Source organism: Phalacrocorax aristotelis, chromosome 9, assembly GCF_949628215.1.
Source record: "Phalacrocorax aristotelis chromosome 9, bGulAri2.1, whole genome shotgun sequence".
Classification (NCBI taxonomy): Eukaryota; Metazoa; Chordata; class Aves; order Suliformes; family Phalacrocoracidae; genus Phalacrocorax; species Phalacrocorax aristotelis.
This window is the reverse complement of record NC_134284.1, coordinates 29,086,151-29,108,971: the sequence shown is the minus strand read 5'-3', so window position 1 is coordinate 29,108,971 and position 22,821 is coordinate 29,086,151. Positions and strand designations below refer to the sequence as shown.

Sequence of the window (22,821 nt, the reverse complement as noted above, 5' to 3'; positions counted from 1 at the left end):
CAGCTGGGCAAGGGTAGGGGCCCAGCAAAGTTTCTGATTAGTAAACCATAGTGACTTTAAAATAACACCTCAAACCAAGATCCTGGCCCTCCCTCAGCTCTCCCTGCTTTCCCTTTGCCGCCTTCCAAAGGTGGTTATACTAGAGGTTATCTTAACCAAAAAAATGCTTGAATGCAGTTATGTTGGGAGGCACAGTTTCAAAGAGGGGACACAAAATAATTAAAAGCAATATTCACTGCTCCACTTCAGAGAGCTCCTGGCTGAGGTCAGGAGGGATGAGAGGGAAAGTAAGGGATGCTTCCTGGTGAGCAAGTAAGGTGAATGAGGACAGCAGAGGGGTAGGCTCAGGACAGTGGGGAGATAGGAAACCAGAGCAGATTGTGGCAAGTGGGAGACGTGGGTGGGGAAGGAGAAGCAGGTCTGTAGGTAGGGAAGCAGGAAAGCAAGGGGAGCAGGGAGGACAAGAGGATTTTGGAGAGTGGCTAGCCAGCTGGCACACATATAGCAGCTGCTGCTGTGTCAGCCTAGGAGAGTAGCTGCAGCTGCATGCTGGCCATGAATAGCAGAGGAGCAGCGTGCCGGCTGGCTGCTGGAGGGACGGGAGGCAGCCGGGGAGCTGAAAAGGAAGGGGGAGGCTCTGTGAAAGGTTTTCCGCACAGGGGAACATGACAGCCCTTTGATTTCCGAGCTGTTTGTTCTCCAATTGTCCACTCTGGTGGATGATCAGTACTAAAGAGTTAAAATGGGGAGAGGGGGGATGGAGAGAAACAGAAGGAAAACTTCGGTCCTAAATGTGGATCTGGGCTTTGATAGCATATCCATAGAATGCAATTGTCTGGATGTATAGCTTTCATAGTTGTCAGCAGGGATCAAAATCACAGGGTGCTTAAACTAAAAGAGAAATCTCTGCTCGGTTACTCTTATACTTGCTTGAGCCACCACTGGAGGAGGACATGATCCCACCACTTGGCCATCTGCTCTGTGTACCACACATGTCACTGAAAGCCCTCTATAAGCAATCCTGTGCAAACTCCCACGTGGCTGTGGCCGCGCACACCCTTTGTGCTTCTCCGTGAGTGTGGGTGCACACACCCCATGCACTCCCTCCACAGTCACAGGCACGCACACCACATGTGCTCCTCTGCAGCTGTGGGTGCATGCAACCCACATGCTCCACTAGAGCTGCGGGTGCTCCCACCTTCTGTGTTTCTCTACAGCCATGGGTGCACCCACCCCATATGCTCCTCTACAGCCATGGGTGCACACACCATGTCCCTACACAGCTGTGGGCACTCCCAGGCAGCACAATCCTCTATGACTGAGCACATACAGGGTACTTATGCCCCCACAGCTGTGGGTTATTCTACCCAGTACACTCCTCCACAGCTGTGGGTTCTCCCACCCAGTGCCCTCCTCCACAGCTGTGGGCTCATGAACTATGCATGCTCCTACATTGTTGGGGTACTCCCACCTCAAGCACTTCTTGACTCTGCGTGCCTGCACCACGCGTGCTTTTCCACACCCATGTGAGCATACACCCTGCGTAGTTCTACATGCGCAGGGATGCACATACCCATGTGCCCCTCCACGGCCAGGGACGCACCCACCCTACGCGCTCCCCCGCGGCCGCGGGTGCATGTATCCCACGATCGTTCCTCCCACGCCGTGGCCGCACGCACTCTGCGCGCTCCTCCGCGGCAGTACGTACACTCTCCCCCACGTGAGCGTGGGCGTATGTACCCCAAGCGCTCCTCCGCGGCTGCGGGCCCTCCCGCCCCGCGTAGGTGCACGTACCCCACTCGTACCCCTCCACGCGCACTCCCCCGTCCCCCACCACCACCACCACCAGCCGGGGCTGCGGACCCCCCGCTGCGGCGGGGCAGGGCAATGCAGCGCAAAACGAGGCAGGGTAGAGCCGAGGCAGGGTAGAGCCGAGGCAGGGTGGGGGCCCTGCCGCCCGCCGCCCTTTAAGAGCCGCGGCGGGAGCGGCGCTGGCCCCACCCGCCGGCCGCGGGGCCGGGCCGTCCCCCTCATTAATATGAAGGCGGCGGCGGCGGCGGCGAATGGGTAATGAAGCTGTCACTCCGGCACCTACTTGTTGGGTGTCCGCGGAGCCGAGGCGCACAGAGGGCGAGCGGAGCCCGCGGGAGGGGAGCGGCGGCGGCGGCGGAGCGCTCCGGGCGGCCCCGCCGGCAGCCCATGCCGGGAGCGGCCGCCGGTCCGTGGCCGGTGGGCTCGGCGGGCTCCTCTGAGGCGGCCGAGCGGAGCAGCAGGCATGCGGGGCGCCGGCCGGCGGAGCCGGGCCCCCCGCGCCGCCGCGCTCGGCCTGGCGCTGCTCCTCGCCTCCTGCGTGCAGGTAGGGGGGTGCGGGGGGCTCCGCTCCCGGCCGCGGCGGCCGTCGGCGGCGCGTCTCCCTCCGCTCCGCGCCCGCCTTGCGCCTATCGATGTATTTGCAATATCGCGTGTATGTCTATACGCTGCGGCGGCAGGGTTGAGCCCGCAGCCGGCGAAAGTTGGAGGGGGGAAGCGGGGAGCGCCTCGCCGCAGCCCCGCGCTGCCCCCGGCCGCGGGAGTAACGAGGCTGTCTCTCCCTCTTTGATTTCTTTTTTTTTTTTTTTTTTTTTATTTTTAGGTGTCCCGGTCCACGGGCTATTTCGAGCTGCAGCTTAACTCGGTGCGGAATGTAAACGGCGAGTTGTTCAATGGGGAATGCTGCGATGGCATGAAAAGCCCCGAGAACCTGGACTGTACCCGGGACGAGTGCGATACTTACGTGAAAGTCTGCCTCAAGGAATATCAGGCCAAGATCACTCCGGTCGGACCCTGCAACTACGGATTCGGATCTACCCCCGTTCTCGGTGGAAATATTTTCTATTTGAACAGCAACAAATACTCCCACCAAGGCAGAACCCCCGAGACGGGCAGGATTGTTATTCCCTTTCAGTTTGCCTGGCCGGTAGGTTGATGATCGGGCTGTTGTTATCCCCCCCCCCCCCGCCCCCCCGTATTTTGTGTTTCCGCACCCCGTTCCGCAGTGCTGCCCGCTCCGCAGCCCCGTTAGGGACCGGGCGAGCCGCCGCCGCGCTGCTCGGGCGGGGCCGCCCGCCTCCCGGAGCCGCGGGGCAGGGGCCGCGTTGCTCTCGCCCCGCGGAGGGGCGCGGGGGGAACCGCAGCGGCTTCGCAAGGGGCAGCCGGTGGCGGGGGTGGCCCGGGAGGTGCCGGCGCCGGGGGAGCGGCTGCGAACTGACGGCGTGACGGGGTGCCGCACGGCCCGCAGGTGCGGCTGGCGGCACCTCCTGCGCGAACAAATTAAAAAAAAAAAAAAAAACCGGAAAAAAACCCCAAAAACGTTAGAATAGGGGAAATCGGCCCCGAGCACGGCGGCCCGACGGCAGCGGCGGCGCGGCCGCGGCCCCGCGCAGCGGTGGGATCTCCCCGGCAGGGGGCGCCGTCGGGCGGCGGCGTGCGCGGCGCAGGTGGGGGCGCGGGGCGCGTGCCGCGGCTCGCGAAGGGCGCGAGCTGCAGCCCCTCCTGGGGCGCGGGCGGGGCCACGCGGCGGCGGTGGCGCGCGCGGTGGCCGTTGGCGGGGGGGTCGGAGGGGCGGGAGGAGCTGCCGCCGGTGGGCGTGAGGGCTGGGGCGGAGGCCGTCCGCCTCACGGGCCCCCCGCACCTGCGGGAGGGCTGAGCGTGGTGCTCGCCGCTTCCCGGGTGGCGAAGGGAGGATGGAGCCGCCCGCCTCCGGGTGCACGGACCGGAGGGAGCGGCCGAAGCGGAGCCCCGCTCTGTTCCTGTCAGAAAACGGGTCCGTGTCTCGGCTGCGCGGCGCGGGAGCTGTGGGCGTGTGTGAGACCCTGGTGCTGCCTCCGTCCCTCCTGTCGGGGTCTCGGGCGTTGCTGTGCCTCACCCCACAACCCGTTGCCTCAGCCCCCGCCGCCCCATGCGCCGCCTGACCTAGAGGGCACACCCGTAGGGCAACGCTCGCCCCCCTCCTCCCGGGGCGGGGGTACTTGTGCTTTTCAGGGGCACTGGGTGCGAGAGGGGCCCGTGGTGGGGAGCGGCGGGCGGGAGGAAGGGCCGGGCGGCCTGCCCGGCTGCAGGCAGGTAGAATCCTGCAGGGAGTTTCACAGCTGTTGCTCCTGGCCCTTCCAAGTGGGCCACGGGGTGGAAGCTGGCGGGTTGCGAGGCGCTGAGGCATGGGGATGGTGCAATGCCCTAGCTCAGGAGGGAGATGAGTATCGGGAGCCCCCGTACCTGTGAATTGCATTTGGCACCTGGTGGCTAACAGATGAAATGACCCTTGCCGACCTCTCGAGATACGTAGCTCGCAGGATCTTTGTTACTCGGAAAACTGCTGCTAGGAGTGGTCAGGGACAAAACTGTGCTAAAGGAAACCAGTCCCCATAAATCACTTAACTTTCTGTGCTACCGGGGGCCCTCCAATCTGACGCTCATACACCTCAAATTAAGAACTGGCTGATATTTGAAGGTAGACCTGTAGGGGCCTTGCTCAAGTTAGATGGTTTAAAAAAAAAACAGTGCAGCCGATAAATTTCTCTGCACAGAGGTGCTTACCTTCTGATTGCCAACTTGGGTGCTTTGATTGCATTTGTTGGTGCTGTGGTCTGCTCAAGTTAGAAAGATTCCTGTTAACAGGCCAATACCATAAAAACAGGGTACTTAGAACTCTGCTCTTGAGTTATAAGATCAAAGGGAAAATTAAGATTCTTTCTTCTCTTCTTTGACCGTTTAATACAGGCTTGATGAAATAATAAACACTTCAGTAGGAGATTTTGGAAATATAAGCACCTCAAACTTTATATGTTATCTGCAGGAAGAAGTTAAGGTAACTTAACTGACGCTTTTATTTCGCTACTTTATAGGATTGCTGCTTGAAAGAAGAGAAGGGTTTGATAGTCCTTACAACGCAGGTCCCTAAGACCAGCCTTCTTTGGTTTTCCTCTGTTGGAATAAGCACATTCCTACCTTGCAGCTGCCGGATATTGTTCTGTGCTCATCAAGTCCTAAGAAAGGCCTGTTTGACCTACCTCTTGCAGCTAAATTACCACAGTGTCTCTAGCATACAATACCATGTCTGCTCCTTTTTTTTTTTTTATAATTGCCTCCAGCATTTTAAAGGACTTGAAATATTTGGTCTTTCTTTCCACTGTTTGTTGGTTTGGGTGGTGTTTTTTTTTTTTTAGCTGTTACGAAGCAGCCTGTAATTTATTTAAACAGTGCCACTGCAGTTTAGTGGGTGGCTGGCTGATTTTTGGAAGGTTTACTGAATATTCTCCCTGCCCACCCTTAATTCAAAAAATAAATTGTGGAGTAGTTGTGCCTTTAAAAACAGTCCCTGTACTGCAGTCTATGGATGCAGTTATGGGAAGAAGTCCCTCCTGTATGTACATGTCTTGAGCTCCGGGGGTTCGGTCTGTTGGTGGGGAAGGTTGCATCTTTGTCACAACTGTGCATAAGCCATATAGACTTCACAAGGCAAAAGCTTAATTTTAATGCTAGTTCATGGCAAGTGTTTTTTGAAGTAGGTTGGGTTGCTGGGTTAGGCTTCAACTCCCTGGGGTATTTTCAAAATTATTCTCAAATAATATTTTTCTCTACTCAAGTTTGCAAACAAGAAACAACAATGTGGACATAGCCTTTTCGTCTGACTTTTTTTTTTCTGCTATGCAACAGTAATGAAATTAACGTTGCTTTATTGAATATGCTGGGAAGGGCAAGACTGAAGAGAACTGGAAGTTGTGTCTTTCACTTACAAAACAAATTTGCCTCGGTGCTGGCAGTGAGCGAAGGACTTATTTCAGTAGTTCTAGATTGGATTTTTAAGACTGAGAAATCCAACCTTTATGAAAGGCAGCATTGATATATATGTGAACTACTTACTGAACCTCATCTGAATGGTAACTCCCTCACTTAAGGAGAGTAATGTATAAATAGCTCGAGGGAGGTTTTCTTGATGTGTGTTAGATACTGCAGTGTCCTGAGCTGCTAGTAGCTGTAAGGCAAGTAGTATCTTGAAAGGCGGTTTTATTGCTTTGGTTTTGTTATACTGATTTCTTTCTTTTATTGGTAAAATTTTTCTCTAAAATTTGAACAAGTGTCTCTTCCGTAAAGCTGCAGTACCAGAGTTCAGTGATTTCCACTGTTTGATACAGTGTTAGTTATCCAGTTTATTCCTATTTCCTGTCTTTTTTTTTTAATTATCAGTAGTCTGATCTCTGATTTGCAAGAGGAGCTTGGGATCTTGCCAAAAAGTTCTTAAAATTGCTACCTTGGGATACATCATCCACAGAAATCTGGCGATGGGAGAGGCTGAGGAACAGCTAGAACAATGCAGCTGTCTTCTTCACCCACCTACCTCACATTTTTTTCTTTGCCTCCTGCTGTAAGACTTGAAGCTTAATCCTCATTTGAGATTGTTAACAAACAAATGATGCAATTAACATTTATGTGCAACTTCTTTGTTTTAGGCAGAAGAATTCAAGTAGCTTTGAAGAATTGATTCTGATCATTTAACAGAGTCTGTGTTTGTTAGTCTTGAGCATTTTTTCTAGGATGAAGCTGTTTGCTCAGACACTGAAGCTTCAGAAATACCTTGCACAGCAATATTTATCAATAACAATTAGGTTACTGGCAGAATTTTAGGTTTGGGTTTAATTGAAAGCTGCTTCTGAAGATGATGTTTTAAAGTTATAGGTGTTCTGCTGGATGGGTTATGTGAAACCATTTTTCATACTCCTTTGCAAGATGGTATTGCAAGATGGAGTTGCGTGTGTGTGGTTTTTCCCTCCACCCTGTTCCTTCCCTCGGGGAATTCACAGCTTTTCCTGCACCGTAAATATTGGTATGGCATCCATTACTTCAGTTAATTAGTCATATAGAGGAATTGTTCTGACTAGTTGTGGATGTTGAAATCATGTCTTACAGTATGCCTCAGTATCGCCCCTGTTTTTGAGATTCTAGTGTGACTGACAGTGCAGTATACATAGGAGTACAGGGTTCTCTGAACTCCACGGGTGAACTTCAGAGCTCAGGGTCTTGGAGATAAGTGGCAGAAACAAGCAATTTCACTTCTCTTTCACCTTGGTGCATAGCTAGGACGCTGTGTACCTCTCTGAAGAAGGGATGGTAGAGGTTCAGACAGCCCTCACAACTTGCTTGGGTAAAGGGTGCCTTCCCCACTAGAATACGGTTAACTAATTTGTTATTTTTGTAAGAAGTGATCTTAAGTTTTTCCTATTTAGAGTGTGATTGTAGCACCTCTTTCTAACCTTCTGAAGTACTGTTAACTTTCAGGTAGATAAAAATGTGTGAAAGTATATAAATTGAACATCCAGGCTCTGTGTGAGTTTCATCTATATGCAGTCAACGTGTGAGTCTCACCCAAATGCCTGGAAGGGTTCAGTCTTGGTTTAAAGCATACACAGGAGCATGAACCATCAAACATGTAAAGCTGTTGAGAGGATAACTTGGCTGCAGCAGTAAATGTTGTATGTCTTAGCAACCCCTCCCCTGCCAAAACCTGAGCAGGAATACTTGAGCTTATAGGTTTTATTACTTAATGGGTACGGTGTTCTGTTTGGCACTTTCAGATGTTGTCTGCTTCGGTATAGGCTTCTGCATCAAGCTCTCTCAATCCTTCTAATTTGAAAAATGAAGGCAGTTAGGCCCTGGAAGGCATCTAGCCTTGAAGCGCATTACCTGGAATCCCTGGTGCCTGTAGGGAACTAATCGCCTGACTGTAGGGAATGTTCTTGTCTATTTTTATTTAGCTGGTAGACATACAGCTGGTCTATCTTCTGTCTTAACACAGCCATCACTACTCTCTGATCAGGATCTTGAGGCTTTGTAATGAAAACATCCTGGATTAGATTACTCGTGCTCCCTGCTAGAGTAAACATGCATCCTGTCAGCTTGAATGGCAACCCATCGTGACAGATATGCTTAAATTAAGCAGGTTAAAGTTAGGCCATTTAGCACTGAAAAAAGTGCTGTACCTGAGGAACAGTGTGTAAAATATTCTCATGAAGAAGATCAGAATTTCACAAAAGAAGCACCCTCTTTTGTGATGCACAAGAAGTGATGAACAGCAAGCTTTACCTCTGAATGGTGGTTCTTTGCTCCATTGAAACTCCCCTTAAAAAAATAACTGCATGCAAACACACAGTCCCAAGCAAGACCTGAGGGCAGAAGTGAGAGCGAGACCTTATGCCAAAATGTAAAATTGACCTGGTGTAGTGGTGAGTTATGATGTATGTGCATCACATCTCATTAGCAGAGCAAGTCAGCATGGAAAAAATAATGTAGTTGATAGCCTTATATTGATAAACTACATAAAATTTTAATGTCTTATTTGCCAGCAGCCTGATTTTTTTCCCCACAGGTGGAAGGCTCTGCTGATGGCACAAAGCTTCCTTTTTAATACTTGATTGCTTTTTCCCACCACCCCTGAGCTTACTGCTTGCTTACCGAGTCTGACTGACTGGCCTCTCAGTAGACTCTAAGACTGCTGTGGTAGCTGGCATGCCAAACTGTTTCTTATTTTGACAAAACATTTGTAGTCTTTGTCCTCTTAAAGCCTTTCCCTGCCTGTTGCAATTCATGGGCAGACGTATTGTGGATCAGAAAACATGGATCGGTGTTTCCTCAGTCTTGGGGAAGTAGATCAGGAAATAGTCTGCTTTCATCTGCTTAGTGCTGTATTTGCCTTCAAACTTTTTTGATCAGAAATGAAAGGTTGAGGTTGGGGGAATGGTTTATTAGCGAAATGATACCCTTCAGTTTCAAGTTACACAAATGCAAAGAGTAGCTGCAGGTTTTGTTATACTCTTTCCTAAAAGAAGATAAGTGGGTGATGTTTTAGAGACTGACTTTAGCAATGCTGGGTAGTGACAACTCCAGTTGATTTCAATAGCAGCTGCAGGTGTCACCTCTAAAAAAGAATCAAGGCCTTAATGGTGAGCACTTCAGAACCACTCTTTGAAAAAGGGATTTATTATTGGCATGCTGTCTGTGCCAGCAACTATTTGCAGCTTGCCCAGAATAGAAAGCCCTAAAGACTTAAGTTTCATGTAACTATAGAAAATCCATCTTCTAATTTTAAGCAGAAATGTTCTTTGCACTCTTAATCTTTCATAAATTAATGTCTCTAAATCTAAAATTTCTACTGTCCTCTGAGGTGTATTTATTTCAAAGACATAATTCTGCTAACTATTTAAGATTTATACCTTAAAGTTCTGGGGGGTTTTTGAATGTCACAGAGATGGTCAGATAGTAAAGAACACTTCTATTTATACTCCTTGAAAGCTTCCTTAAATAAACACTTGCTTATTTATTAGAAACATTGAGGCTGAACTCAAAACTTGCAGAGAAATAACCTTGCTTCCCAGACACTGAGTGTGGTATGCTCAGACACCTCTTGTCAACTTTCTAATCTTTATTCCAGAAGGTACTCCAGCCAGCCTATCAGTGAAATGCTACACTCTCAGCCACACAGCTGGTGCAGGCATTAAATCTTTGACTGAAAAAGGAATAGGTATTAAAGTAGTCAGGATTACTCTTACAGTAGAGGATGTGAGGTAGAAACAGCACATCTGATTCACTGCAGTGTGGTGGAGGCTTTGCAGCACTGTCTTTGGGCTGTTTGGAGATGTTTCAAACACTCTTTTCTCAAAAAAAAAAAAAAGTCTGCACATGAAATGTCTGCTAAAGGCATGACTACTTGTAGCTTTAATCTTAAAAACAGTCAGGTTTATCTTTAACATGGGTGGTTGGGGTAAAACTATAATTGGTTGTGTTTATATCAGACTTGTGATGTTTGGCCTAATTGGGCTGTGCTCTTACTGTATTGTAGACTTTCTGAGTGATCCTATGAAGTTCAAGGAAATATGTTGGTGTAAATGTTGAAGCTTTGTGTTGTAAAAGCTACCTTCTTTGGTGCTACTGCTTGCATTCCTTGCGCAAGTCTAGCTTGTGTGGAGTTATTACTGGAGTTCACTGTTGACACAAAAGCTGCAAAATATTGAGACTCTGTCACACAATAAATGATGTGAAACAACTACGTTTTCTGGGTGTAAAAAATGCCAAAAATGGTTTAGTGCATTGTTAATCTGTCATTAATCAGTTGCCATGAAGTTTTTCTTGTATGAGGATTGCATTTGAGACAGATGTGCAAGGTAGATGATGATTTTTTTTTTAAACTCTTAAAGTGACTTTTGTTCGTGCTGTCACTGTGGGCTGGTGGCTATTTGGACCCTCTTTTGAGCAACACTATCAAGTTTCACCTGTAGGTGAGATGAGTGGAAGTCATCCTTTCTGTGTAGTCTGACTACTTCACTTGTTTTTCCTGTAGGTGTTGGTTTGTGCAAGTGTTGGCTGTGAAATACGTGCTAGTAACACACTTTAGAAACTACTTTATTAAGTTCATAAAGCAGCTATGATTGCACTGTATACTTAATCATATGCAGAAGCTTTAAATTATTGTGTGACTGAAAGCTTCTCTCCCTCCTTCTGAAAACAAGGCCAATGTTTTGTCAACTCTGTGTGGGTCCTGCTTGTATTGCTTGCTCTAGTTCAGAGCTGCTCAGCCTACTGAAGAGAATGAAAAAGGAGGGTCACTTTCCTACTAGCACAACGATCTATTTTCCCTTGGTCCTCTCTAGTTCTAGCTTCTATTAATCCTCTGATCTGGAAGACGCTTGGGAGCAGCAGTTTTGAAGGAAAGAGGCTAAGCAGCTACTTCAAAGAGTGAGGAATAAGGGTATACTGGCATTGCTTCTGGCTCCTTAATGCTTAGCCAGGTGCTTACCCAAAGGATAGTTGCTACTGTTCCTTGGCAGTAACTCCACCATTCTCTTCCCTTTCAGCGCTCTGATGTGCCTTTGATGCTTTCCTTGCTAGAAAGCTGCTCTGTCTTCTGGTTAGCGAGTGTAAAATTCATCCATCTTTGGCCAGAGATGACCACTAGCAGTACTGTCTGCAACATCCAGTCGGTGCCTTGAGCTGCGTGTTCACCTGTTATGGGCAGGTGGAGGACATGTAGCCTGGCCACTTTCCCCTTCCCCTGTCTCTGCCTCCAGGGCTGGGGAATGAGTGTGGATGGCTGAGACCACCTATGCTAGGTCATGCTGGGCACCTGCAGAACTTCTGCCTCCCTTGGCGTGGTGGGACCCTCTTAAGGCTGCTGCCTTCCCCTGCTGAACACCCAGAAAGACTTGTCAGGAGGGAGAAAGCTGAAGAGAGCTGTGTGATGGCTCTTGCATAGGTCATCTTGAGTCTGGGAGGAGTGGCCATTCCTTATTTAACCATAGACTTTCGGTGCCTTTGCTTATTGTGTAAGGAAAAATACTCTATAAAACTTCATCTTTAAGACTGTTGTCCTAAGTGGAGACCATCGTATGTCCATTTATATTACAGATGAGCAACGGAAGCTAGACTAGGACTGAACAGATCAGTTTATTTCTCAATTACGCAGATTCCTTTGGCTTTTTTTCCTGCTCTGATGGCCGGAGTTTTGCTGAAAGATACACTTGGTTTTAGAAATCCAGTGTGTGCAACATAGTAGATACATTTCAGCATCACCAAAGATTTAAATGCCATCCAGCTCTGAGACAAACTTCCCTGCAATGTCTCTACTGCTGCTTTTGATATTAAGCATTTTTCTTGCAATTATATTCGGAGAACGTTTTACTGTTATCAAATCCTCTTGTTTAAGAGTGGGGGTATAGCCTATGGTCAATTACTAAACTTTATTGCCAATGTCGGGGTTTTTTAGCCTTTATTCTGTATAAAAAGGAGGAAACTTAAAAATTTACTTAGTATCTGAAACAGCAATTAATAAAATAGAGTGTAAAAAGCATATTTGACATGAAGATCTGATAGCAAGTGCTAAGAGGAACTCTCAGCTGAAACATAGTCAGCATGGATTTTTATCTGCGGTTGAAATGACTGCTCCTCAGTACCAGTTAGGATGCTGTATTAGATGGAAGGGGCAAGGCATTTCAAGGCTAAATGACAATCTTAGTCTTACTTGATTAGAGCTTGCAGAGGTTGCTAAGAAACAGTCTAATAGTCTTCGAGTAACCAATTATATGCCCCTTGGACAGATGCACAGGTGCTCACTCTCTAAAGTTAATGTGTGGGTCTGGTATTTTTGTGTTTTTTTTTTTCTTCTTTAAATCTGAGATAAGGCTAGAGTGTTACTACATAAACTGCAATTTGTTTACATCCTGCTTTGGGCTTGAAAGCCCTGATTATATATCTTTTTCCCAGAAGGATGCGTTCTGGTGGTTTTTGTTCAGTACACTACTATTGTATTATTATGCTTAAATTGTTCTTGCAATGCCTCTTCTACTTCCAGGTAGTCCACTAGGTCTCTAGTCTCTCCTATGCTTTCTAGTACTCTGAACATACCAGCTTAAGTAACTTTAAGCACCTAATATTTGAATTGGATAAACTTTCAATTTCTCGACTTCCAGTGAGTAGCTAGTATTAATATTGATGCACTATCCTAAAATTGGTAGAAACTACTAGTTTCAGTTGGAGGTAGCTTCCCTTACTCCTTCCGAAGCAGTTCTGTACATGCAAATGGTAGTGAATTACCCTTTGGTCTGGCAGTTAACTTAAAACATCCAATAGGATTCTTTCAGTCTTCCTTCCTCCCCCCCACCCCCATATATAATTCAGTTCATAGCCTTGTGAAGTTGAAATATCTACCTTTGAAACACAATCAGCACTTTTAATATTAAAGGTCCAGGATTCCAGCTGGAGAACTTAAGTTCTGATTAGGGAGCTTATTCGTACTTGGAAGGCTTGACTGACATGTGCTTTAAGCAGTAAGTTGAGAAATGTGTAAATAGCTTAATTATTGGTCTACTTCTATCAAGACTGAAGTACAAGTTTTTTAGGGTGTAGAGTTTTTGGTACCATTTACTGTTTTTCCTATTGATTGAGGACAACTTCAATAGCACTGGCCTGGTAACCTAAAAATAGATTTAAGTAGCAGTTCCCTTTTACACCATATACAAGTGCTTTTGATAGTTCTAATTCTCTTATGTTACAACAGCATGATTTTCCTTATCTCACAACGTGGAGTTTTACTGTAACTGGCTGCATGTCATCAGCAAAGTCTAGAAGTCAGGCCATGTTTACTTGGACTATTAAGAGCAAGTATAACCATCTGCTGCCCCTCACTAATGACTTTTTTGTACACAACAATGAGCTGATAGCACCTCCTCTGTTGGTATTAACTGTTGTTTGAACCAAATGTTTATATATAGGCCCAAAATGTTGTTGTTTTGTATTAGGCTGTTGGAGACCTTTGGAGAACGGAGCATTGTTTCCATGATTCATCCGCACACACCAGTTCATTCTTCTGTCAAAAAGCGAGGAAGGGAAGGAAGTAGAGAAACTGAAATATTTCGACTTGCATATACGCTTAAGATGTTGGTTGTCAAATATTCAGCGCTCCTGCAGTGCCTTCTGATGTTTGCTGTTAAGCTGTGATAACTTCAGGGTTGTATGGTTTATAGCTTGTAGCTGCTTCACATCTCTTCTTGCTCTGTAAGAAGTGAAGGGTAAAGTGGTTCCTCAAACCTAGCTGGTGGCAGTTCTTTAGAGGTTAATTTCCAGAATTCAAATCCCTTTTTTCTAACACTGCATGTCCAGACTCAAACTGTGGACTGTCAGAATGTAATTGTCACAGGGCTTAGGCAGAAGAACAAACTGTTGCACATCGAACAGATCTTCTCAAGCTGTTCATATCTATTCCCAGATCACCAAAAATGTAAGGTAAATAAAAAAGCTTTAGCTGACAGGAGACTATAGTATTGACTTGTGGCAGCTTGCTGTCTGTGATGATTTGTTCGTCCCTAAACACTTAGGATGGATTTTCAAGATTTGGTAGTGTGTGAAATTTCAGCTTGCCGAGGTATCTGGGGAAGACAGAACAGTGGAAGAGTCAGTGGCAAATTAAGTACTAAAGAAACTGAAAGGTATTCATTAGTACATGTTCTTGAGTTATGAGTCCAGCTTTGGACTAGTAAAATTAGTCCTCAGTTTTTTTTTAATGTTAGTTTACTTTACGTGGCTTCATTCTATTTTCCTTTGATACTCATCCTTATGAGGAAAGCTGTAAGATTGGTACCCACCAGAGAAGAAACTAGGGTTCAACAATGAAGTGAAGACTTGCTGAGATAATCTCCCTTTCATAGCTTGTAGATCCATGTCAGTGGGAGGGGAAGGGAAAAAATAGAGAAGCACTCTTAATTCACTTGCTTAAATTTACAGGGCAAGTGCCTGCTTTTGAAGGTTGTTCCATGTGCTTTGCTACACTTGTTACAAAGCTTTCCTTCCAGAGGCATGCCAATTTGTGCATTCTGTCTGATTTGTAATAATATAAAACTATATCAGATCCCCTCCAGTTTACATTAATCTGAAAGATATGATTTGCTGTTAAAGTTCTGATGCTGCTTTGTTATAGTGAGATTGATCAAGTCATGGTTGTACCTATTCAGATAGATACCTTGGAATTGTAGGCTACATATACTGTTTTATGTTGTGTTTATTTGCTGCTGTAAGCAGTTCCTTTTTAATGGTAATTACAGTGTAATGGTTGGTGCTGCAAACACGTGATAAAGTTTTACTGTAGCCACAAAGTACTGTTCAGAGTATTTAATCCTGATGCTGGTATATGATACAAGCATTTGTTTCAGGAACATGTTTATCAACTTAGTTTTTTCACAACTAAACTCTGGAACTCCTACGTACATTTAACTAAGTGTGCGTGTCTGTGTGCAGAATCCCTATTTAATCTTTTATTCATGTTCCTTTCATGTGTTGATCTGCATGAAAGAGCTTGTACCATCTCTTGACTTAGTTTTCTGTTCAACTCCTGTAAATTTATGGAGAACAGCAAGATAGGGATATAGCTTTGGCTGTGTCTGCAGTCCTGGTTCAGAGAGGTGAGGAGGTTGTAAGGGAAGGTGAGCAGCTACCTATGAAGTTGAAATAAGGTATTTTCTGTCTGTTTCTCTGCCAGCCTCTTTAGCATATGCAGAACTTCAGAACCAAGCTGGTGTTTAGTTTGGGGCTGAAATGAAGGACAGCTTAAGTGTGATATCCTCTTTTTCTGGATTAATGATAGTTCTGTTACTAGCCAAGAGGAAATCTATAATCTGTTTGATAAGTCTCTTGTGCAAAGGTGAAGTTCAAATTGACTGAAACTGTCATGCAACTCATATAGCAATAAAACCTAGACATTTGTGTTCTTTATGGTGAAAAGGCCTGTGACGATACCTGTGCTACAGAGCCAATGCTACTGGAGAAAAATGATGCATCTTGTTTGGAGCTCTACCCATGTTTGATCAGTCAGCTGCTGCTATCACTGTGGGCCAGTGAAGCCTTTGCCTCGCATGCCCTCTTTCAAATGTGACTGATGCTGCCCAACTAGCTCTAGAGTTGACTCATTTGGCTAGGACTGATGAGGGAGTTGAAGAGGACTTAGAAAACCAGTGCCCTAATCTCTGTGCTCCCTTAGGAACAGAAGTTGAGTATGGTCCTCTCTTCTTCCTAGGGCAAGGCATCTAGGCTCATTAGTTTGGATTGGTTTGTGGGCATTTGCTTTTTCAAAAACAAAGGGAAGGACTGCAGTGCTATCAACATAACATTATTTAAAAGGGCTGAGATTAAAATACTGCTCTCTCTTCCTGGGAAATTTGCATGCATAGAACTTGGGGGCATATCTATTTTTTTCTATATCTGCCTGCCTTCTTAGTATGCATATTTCCAACACAAAAGAGTGCACGCAGGTGTTCTGTGTTTAGAACAATAATTAAAGTATGTTATTACATAGTTAGCTTAATTCCCTCTTGACTTAAAGTTGAAATTATAATAATGCATAGCTTGAAGTGCCCAGAGGACACTAATATCCATGCTACATGGAGCGTGGAGGGGAGGGGAGGAGCAGTATTAATTACTAGTTCATCTTTGAATTCTAAATATTAGCATAAAACAAGTCTTGCACTAACCATTAATGGGTCTTCATGGTTGTTACATACACTTCAAAAGAGAAAATCTAGCTACATTTTCACCAATGCAACAAGAAAGTGTACATATAATGGGCTTAATTTATCTTGGACTTTTTCCAAAATCTTAGGAAAGGAGTAGGACTTGGTTAATATCAAGTTTGTCTGAAACAGTTCAAAGGTGGTAGCAAGGCTGAAAGCTTCGGCTTAAATCTAATAAAATGACGTTAAGATGGCACCCAACTGTCTGCGTCGTATTGTACTTGTACACGTCTCTTTCTAAAAGGCTATTTTTCTGTTCTCTAATTTCATCAATGCTTTCTTCTGTTCTTCGCTATTGAATTAACTCAGTGGATTTCTGCAAACTGCTAGTGCTAGTGTTGGGGAGAGGACTGTATCTTAATAGCTGTGAAGTCATGAAAGTACGTAAGATGTAAACAGCTTGTTTCTTTCCTTTTATGCAATGATCAGGCAAAATGTCTATTGAAACTTAATTTTGTGACCCTCTGTCTAAAACAGTGTTTTCTGGTAGGTTTCTGACTTTCCCTTTTGTCCACTAAAACAGGATACTAGCAGAGAAACATCGGCTGGAATTGCTACTCTTTTCTCTTGTATATAACTCCTGATTTAATCTCAGTTTATAATCTCAAAAATCAACACACTGTGTTCTCCCTAAATATGATGGAAGGGAAGGATATTACGTAAGGTTCTAGCAGGTTTGCAGGGTTGATGCACATGGGGTTAATTTCATTTTTCTTCCTGCTGTTTCTGCTCTACAAGTATCAAAAACAGAAATGAAATCTGGGGAGGTTACACTAGATTCTCCCATGTGAGAGTACAATACAGACTGTGGCTCTTGTTTGATTACCTCCAGGTAAACTATGGTTCTGTGGCTGTAGTATAGCATACCAAATTCTATTGATTTGGTAGCTGTTATATTGGTTTTATTTTGGTAATTGGCTGGCTTTTATACTATCTGATTTCTTCTGAGGTTTCATATCCCAGTTTGATTTCCAGAAAACCTCATGGGAACAGGCACAGTAACACCTATATCAAAGGATATTTAAAAATCAGTTAGCTTTTCTTCAGATTGTGTAAAGGTTTACTGTATATAGATGTGTTAAGTAAATTAACTAGCAGAGGAGCCCTGTGGCAGTAGGAAGGATGACTGCTTCTTCTGAGCACTGGTATAGGCTAGTTGCATTAGCTCTTTCGTGTTCTGTGCTCATCGTTAGCTCTGATCAGCTATTGAAACAAAGCTAAGTGACAAGCAGGATGGTTTATTAAGACTCTGTTTACAGCTGGATTTTACTTTTTCTACGTATCATCCTTCTTCATAGTGTCAGTTGCTCTTCCACAGTGGTCATGTATGAACAGAGCATTGCAGTGCTCAGGCATCTGTGGAAGAGCTGGCAGTTGAGAGAAGCTGTACTTTTTGAGGCCTGTTTTTCCACAAGCATAAAGCTTTCTGTGAGACGCTAGACTTCTGTGCAGCAGATCTAAGGATGCAGGCAAAACCTGCCGTGCTCTTTGCAGATTGGAATGTGTGTGCTGGGGTGGGCTTCCTTTACATAGAAGAAAAGCAGTTTTACTGAGTTGTTGAATGGTATCAAGTTTCTGGAAGTCTTTTCCCATGACTTGTTAGAGATCTGAGGAAGAAAGTCTTCTGTGGGTACTGATGAAAGTGTTTAAGGCATTTTTCCATACTGGACAGTATGCAAAAGTTCAAATCAAAAAGTATCTGAAATAGGTTTATCTCAATAGGTTTGGCTCTGAAAGGCCTATGATGTCATAATATCTGCTTTCCTTTTGGTCTAAAACGGGGTTCCTGAGGTCACTAAGGATTCTGATCTTGGCTCAAATTCTGAATCTGTGTTGTCTGAGCCTGGACTGAGCCTATAGTGACTGTCAGGTACATAGCTACTGAGGCAGATCCAAAGGGCTAAGTGGATATATCTACTGCTTCCCTTTGTCAGGAGTACTCTAGCTATCCATGCAGAGCATCTAGGAGCATCTGTTAGAAATCTAGGCAGTCTGGCTTGTTCTGAAGAGATTTGATCCTCTTCATGTAGTTTGTCTAGGATCTTTAGTAATGACAATGATTCCTTGCAGTATTTGTAAATAGGTTTTACGGATAGCAGTGTTGCATTTGAGGTGGTTCAGTCAAGTTAGGGAAACTTCAGGAGTAAGTCTGTGACTTTTTAATTTTTTCCCTTCCAGCTTTGAAGTTCTAATGCTTCTTTCTTGTTAGCTGGTATTTCCAGACTGTCCAGACTGCTCTTGTCTTCACAGCTTTTGTGCCAGGCATGCTCATCTAATCTTCACCCTTCCTATGCTATTCTTCTCCTAATTCCCCCTGGAGAATATAGGTGATGTTTTGAAAGCTGTTTTGTTCCTTTTTAGCGGGTGGTTCCTGAGTGACTTAGAGGTCAGGCTTTTAATGGGGGAGGTACTTCTTGCTTGTGCTTCAGCTAGTGTAGAAGAACATGTCTGTCCAGAACTGTGATACCTGCCTCAGTGACATACATAGGCAGTGCAGAATCACTTTCTTAATGGAGTAACTAGGACTAGCACCAGCCTTCCTCTATGTTACATAGATGCCGGTAGGGATTGGTCTTGACTATTGCAAATAGAACAGCTGAAGTTTGGAGGTGAATTGCGTAATTATTTCGGTTACCTTTCTGTATAAACCTCAGTTTAGTCTCTCCAAGACAAATACTGGTTTTCTTATAGTTAAACCAAGATTTTTATCACAAATGTGGTGACAAATTCTTGTGTGAAAAATTGCTGTAAAATCATTAAGCTTAGTATTTCACTTGGCACTTGTCAATTTTCAGCAAGTTAATGTCTTTGTGCATTTATCTTGCCTTCGGTGACAGTATGTTCTGCTTTGTGTCACCTACTTAAATCTCTCTTAAAGGATTGTCTGGGTTGCATTTTCCACAGGGGAAGTTTCAGAAGCCTGTAGTTCTGTAAACCTTTATTCCAAGATCTCCCGGTTAATAGCTCAAGCTCAGCTTCTTTTTTTCTCTTCTGAACAGCATTTGTTGCATCTACTGCAACAGGTATATGGCTTGCTATGCATGCGTAGCACTATGTGGTTTGGCGATTTGTGCAATGATTTTATTTCATGTGACATTTCAGAATTGCAGAAAGGAGACTCTTGATTAGATTTTACAATTATGACTTCTTTTGTCATGGCTTTCAGAGAGGAGTTCTGAGGTATAATTATAAATCTAATTCAGAACTAGTTGTTTTTCCTGGCTTCCTTTTTTTCCTCTTAACATTGCTAGGTCACAATTTTGATTACCCTGGGGTAGATACTAATGGCTTGGGCAGGCATGCAGGATTCTACAGTGTAAATTTTAATAGTTTTTTTTCAGTAGCATCTTGCTCTAATGTCAGTCATCAGAGAAAGTGGAACACTTGCTTCAGAACAGCACCCATACTGAAATCAGAGTTTAGGGAGCATAAGCAAATGTTCATGGAAGTCTAAGGGCAAGAATATGGAAGACTTCTCTTCATTCTCCGAAGCTTTTTTTGAAACCTGGGAACTTCCTGAACTCATTGTGGTTGATCTCTCCTAACTATTTGTGTCAGTCTGCCCTTGGACCCACAAAGCTCTTAAAACCACTTTGCTCTTAGGCAACCCATGTAACATTTTGCCAAGCTTTGCATGAAGCGCCATCTTCTCTTATTTCTTTTCTTATGGCCGTGGTCCCTGTTAGCTTGATCTGATGCCCTTTAGTTCTTGTGAAGAACAAGAAAATTGGTGATCTATTTCTAACCATCCCCAGGGCCTTTGTTAGTTTTGTAGACTTGTATTACACACTTCTCTTGTCTCTCAGGCTGAGGTGACCAGCTCTTTCACTCCTCTCATGGAAATAATGTGGTTCTTTTTTCCTTGTTGCCTTTCTCTGGACCTTCGATTTCTAACATCCCCCTCTTGGGGGGATGCTATTTATCCCATCTCTTGAGGGAGAACAGAACTACACTGCTTCCATCCACCTTCAGTTACAGAATCACAAAGTGGTATAACGCTGAATGTTGCCTTTCCTTGTTTTTCCCCCTGTTCTCTAGCTTCCCCTTCATCCAGGGTGCACTTTCCAACTGACTGCTGAATATTAAGTAGTCAAGACATGGATCAGAGTAGGAAGCAGATCTTTTGATCAAAGAACTTGTGTTGATCTTGTGAAGGGAACTTGCTTAGCCAGAAACAAGCTGGCGTTGGTGGGTTGAAGGAGCAGTTGTTTATGGAATTGACAAGTCACAAGGTATATTTTGTGAAAACTTGCTTATCAATACAAATTTGCACAGAAGAACGGAGTCATAAGTGTCATTAACTCAGGGTTACATGAGGCTCTCTGAAAATGTGTTTACGTTCAGTAGGGTTGGAAGTTTAAATGACAAGATTTCAAATACTGTACTTTCATGATTACAGTTGGTACAAAGAATTCTTAAAGATATCATGGAAAGAGAAAGAATCATCAGTAAGATTAAACTTTGTATATGTCAGTCTAAGAACTAGTTTCAAGTTTTCCTAGACTGACACTATTCTAGTCACAAGAAAAAATATTGTAGTTACTGATCATTCACCTAAGATTAAATTGATTCTTTTTTGAGCCTTATACTTGCTCAGCTCGTTCAGAAAAAAAATTTATCTATGCCACTCATGATGTATTGATTAATTTTATAAACCAGTACTTCTGTTGAGACTTGTGGTACACAGGAGGTTCCTGGAGGTTGTATAGGCAGAAGGCTTTTGCAGTAAAATAGAAGTGTTTCAACAAAACTGGTAATGTGGTAGCTGATAGCTTGGGTTGGTATTAAACATCAATATTCTCATTTCTTGCTGGAAAATCTCAGCAAAGGCAAGTTATCACAGGAGCCCTTGCAGCTGAGTAAGTTTTTGCTGATGCTTTTCTTTTTTGTTTCTTTCTGGAAGTATAAGGAAAATAAATTATTTGGAAGCCAATCATATGGTGTTTGTTCAAATTTAAGTGACCACAGTTGATAGCTTGGACTTCAGAGTTGGAACTTAATCTGAGTACAGCGGAGATGTGTGTATGCTGGAATCAAGAGGGGGGAGATGGAGGAGGGTGGGGTTGGAATAGCATCTATAAAAAGCAGAGCCAGGAATTACTTCTATTCCATAGGACTAGCATTGCTGCTGTGCATGTAATGGTGAAAGGCACCCCTTGAAAATAGGGACAGACTGTTCTAGAACCTTTTAGTATCCTGTGAGCTAAGAGTAGCTAGCAGATCAGCTTTTCTTCAGCTAAGTCCTGACATGACTACTGCTGGGTCGGATCTCCTGCAGTTTTTCTAAATAAGAAGCTAATGGCTTGCTTCCGGCACTGTGAAAACTGTCAGTGAGGTGCACGCTTCCCACTTTCTCAAGGATGCTGCTGCTCTGTCTGCAGCAGCTGTCTGACAGAGGGTGCTATCAAAGGTTAGGGCTAGTACTGAGGTATTGGGAACAAATACTCTGTCTCAAAGACATAATTTGTGACAAGGTTGGATTGCCTGAAGTTTGCTTTGAGTTTCTGTCTAGGGTGTTAAGTTACAAGAAGCTGGTGGAGGCTTTCTTCCAACGGTTTAGTTTACAACCTGGGTTTTCAGTCAGTCAGAGCAAATTTTTTAAAACAGTATTTGGGAACAAACACAGCAAGTTCCACCTGAATGAGGAAAAACTTCTCTACTGTGAGGGTGATAGAGCAGTGGAACAGGCTGCCCAGGGAGGTTGTGGAGTCTCCTTCCCTGCAGACATTCAGAACCCACCTGGATGCATTCCTGTGCCTCCTGCTCTGGGTGTCCCTGATCAAGCAGGGGGACTGGAAAAGGTGATCTCCAGAGGTCCCTTCCAACCCTTACCGTTCTATGATTCTTTGTGTGTGTGATTCTCATATATAAATGGATCTCCAGAGAGCTTTCTCTTTGCTCTGTATGTGGTCTGAGGTGATTGTGTTAATGTCTTCCATTGAGGAACACTAGTTGGAAACATTTTGGCCTATTGAGAAACTGCTGTTGCATTCTGCCTTTGCAGCAGGATCAGAGTATCTTGATACCTTCACTTGAAGATCTTCCTACAGATATATTATCTGGTAAGGTATGCTATGATCTAGTAGTTTGATCACCTTGGAGAGAAGCACACTATGGTGCTGTTTCACAAAGCACGAGGCACTGCCAAATAGGTGTTGTAATACCCCTTTGAGTTCCTCCTTGAAGTTGTTTTATCTTTTAGATGCATGCAGCTGGTTGTTGGTAGGATTCTTCCACCTAGTTGCTGGGTAATTTTCTTTAACTGGAGGTGAGTCTCTACCTGGGTGTTAAATTTGATGTGTTAACTCCAAGACTCTCTAACTTATTCACCTGTTGTTTTTATTTGTGCTCCTTTTGCAATGAAATGAGTCTTAATAGTCTAGACATCTAGATTCCCCCTGCCACCCCCATATGCGTACACACATACACACCCCTCCAGTTTTGACTTTGCTTAGTTTGGGGGAGGAGTGGAATGAAGTGTTCAAACTCACGTGGGTGGAGAGATCAGCCTGTTGGCTGTTAACCGTGGCAAAAAATACCCATCTCTCCCCCCTAGTTTTGCAGACTTCCTCAAGATTGTCAGGTGGGGCTAATACATAACGAGTTCCCCTTGCACAATAGTAGGGCTCCAAAGTTTGTAAACATCATCTGGCTTTTGTGACTGGGCTGTGAGGAGTGTAACTGCAGTAATTGCTCTGAGATAGAAGGCTTCAGCTTGCTCAGCTGCTTTCTGCTATCTCCT

At 44.7% G+C, this 22,821-nt stretch overlaps 1 protein-coding gene across 1 annotated transcript in view; it reads left to right on the top strand.

The window, feature by feature from the left end:
• Positions 1-2,048: 2,048 nt before the first annotated feature.
• JAG2 (jagged canonical Notch ligand 2) overlaps positions 2,049-22,821 on the top strand; it is a 72,995-nt gene continuing 52,222 nt past the window's right edge. Inside the window, 3 exon segments of the mRNA XM_075104097.1 lie at positions 2,049-2,193; positions 2,196-2,356; positions 2,633-2,956. Coding sequence (XP_074960198.1) covers positions 2,064-2,193; positions 2,196-2,356; positions 2,633-2,956 — 615 coding nt within the window. The 5' untranslated portion in view covers positions 2,049-2,063.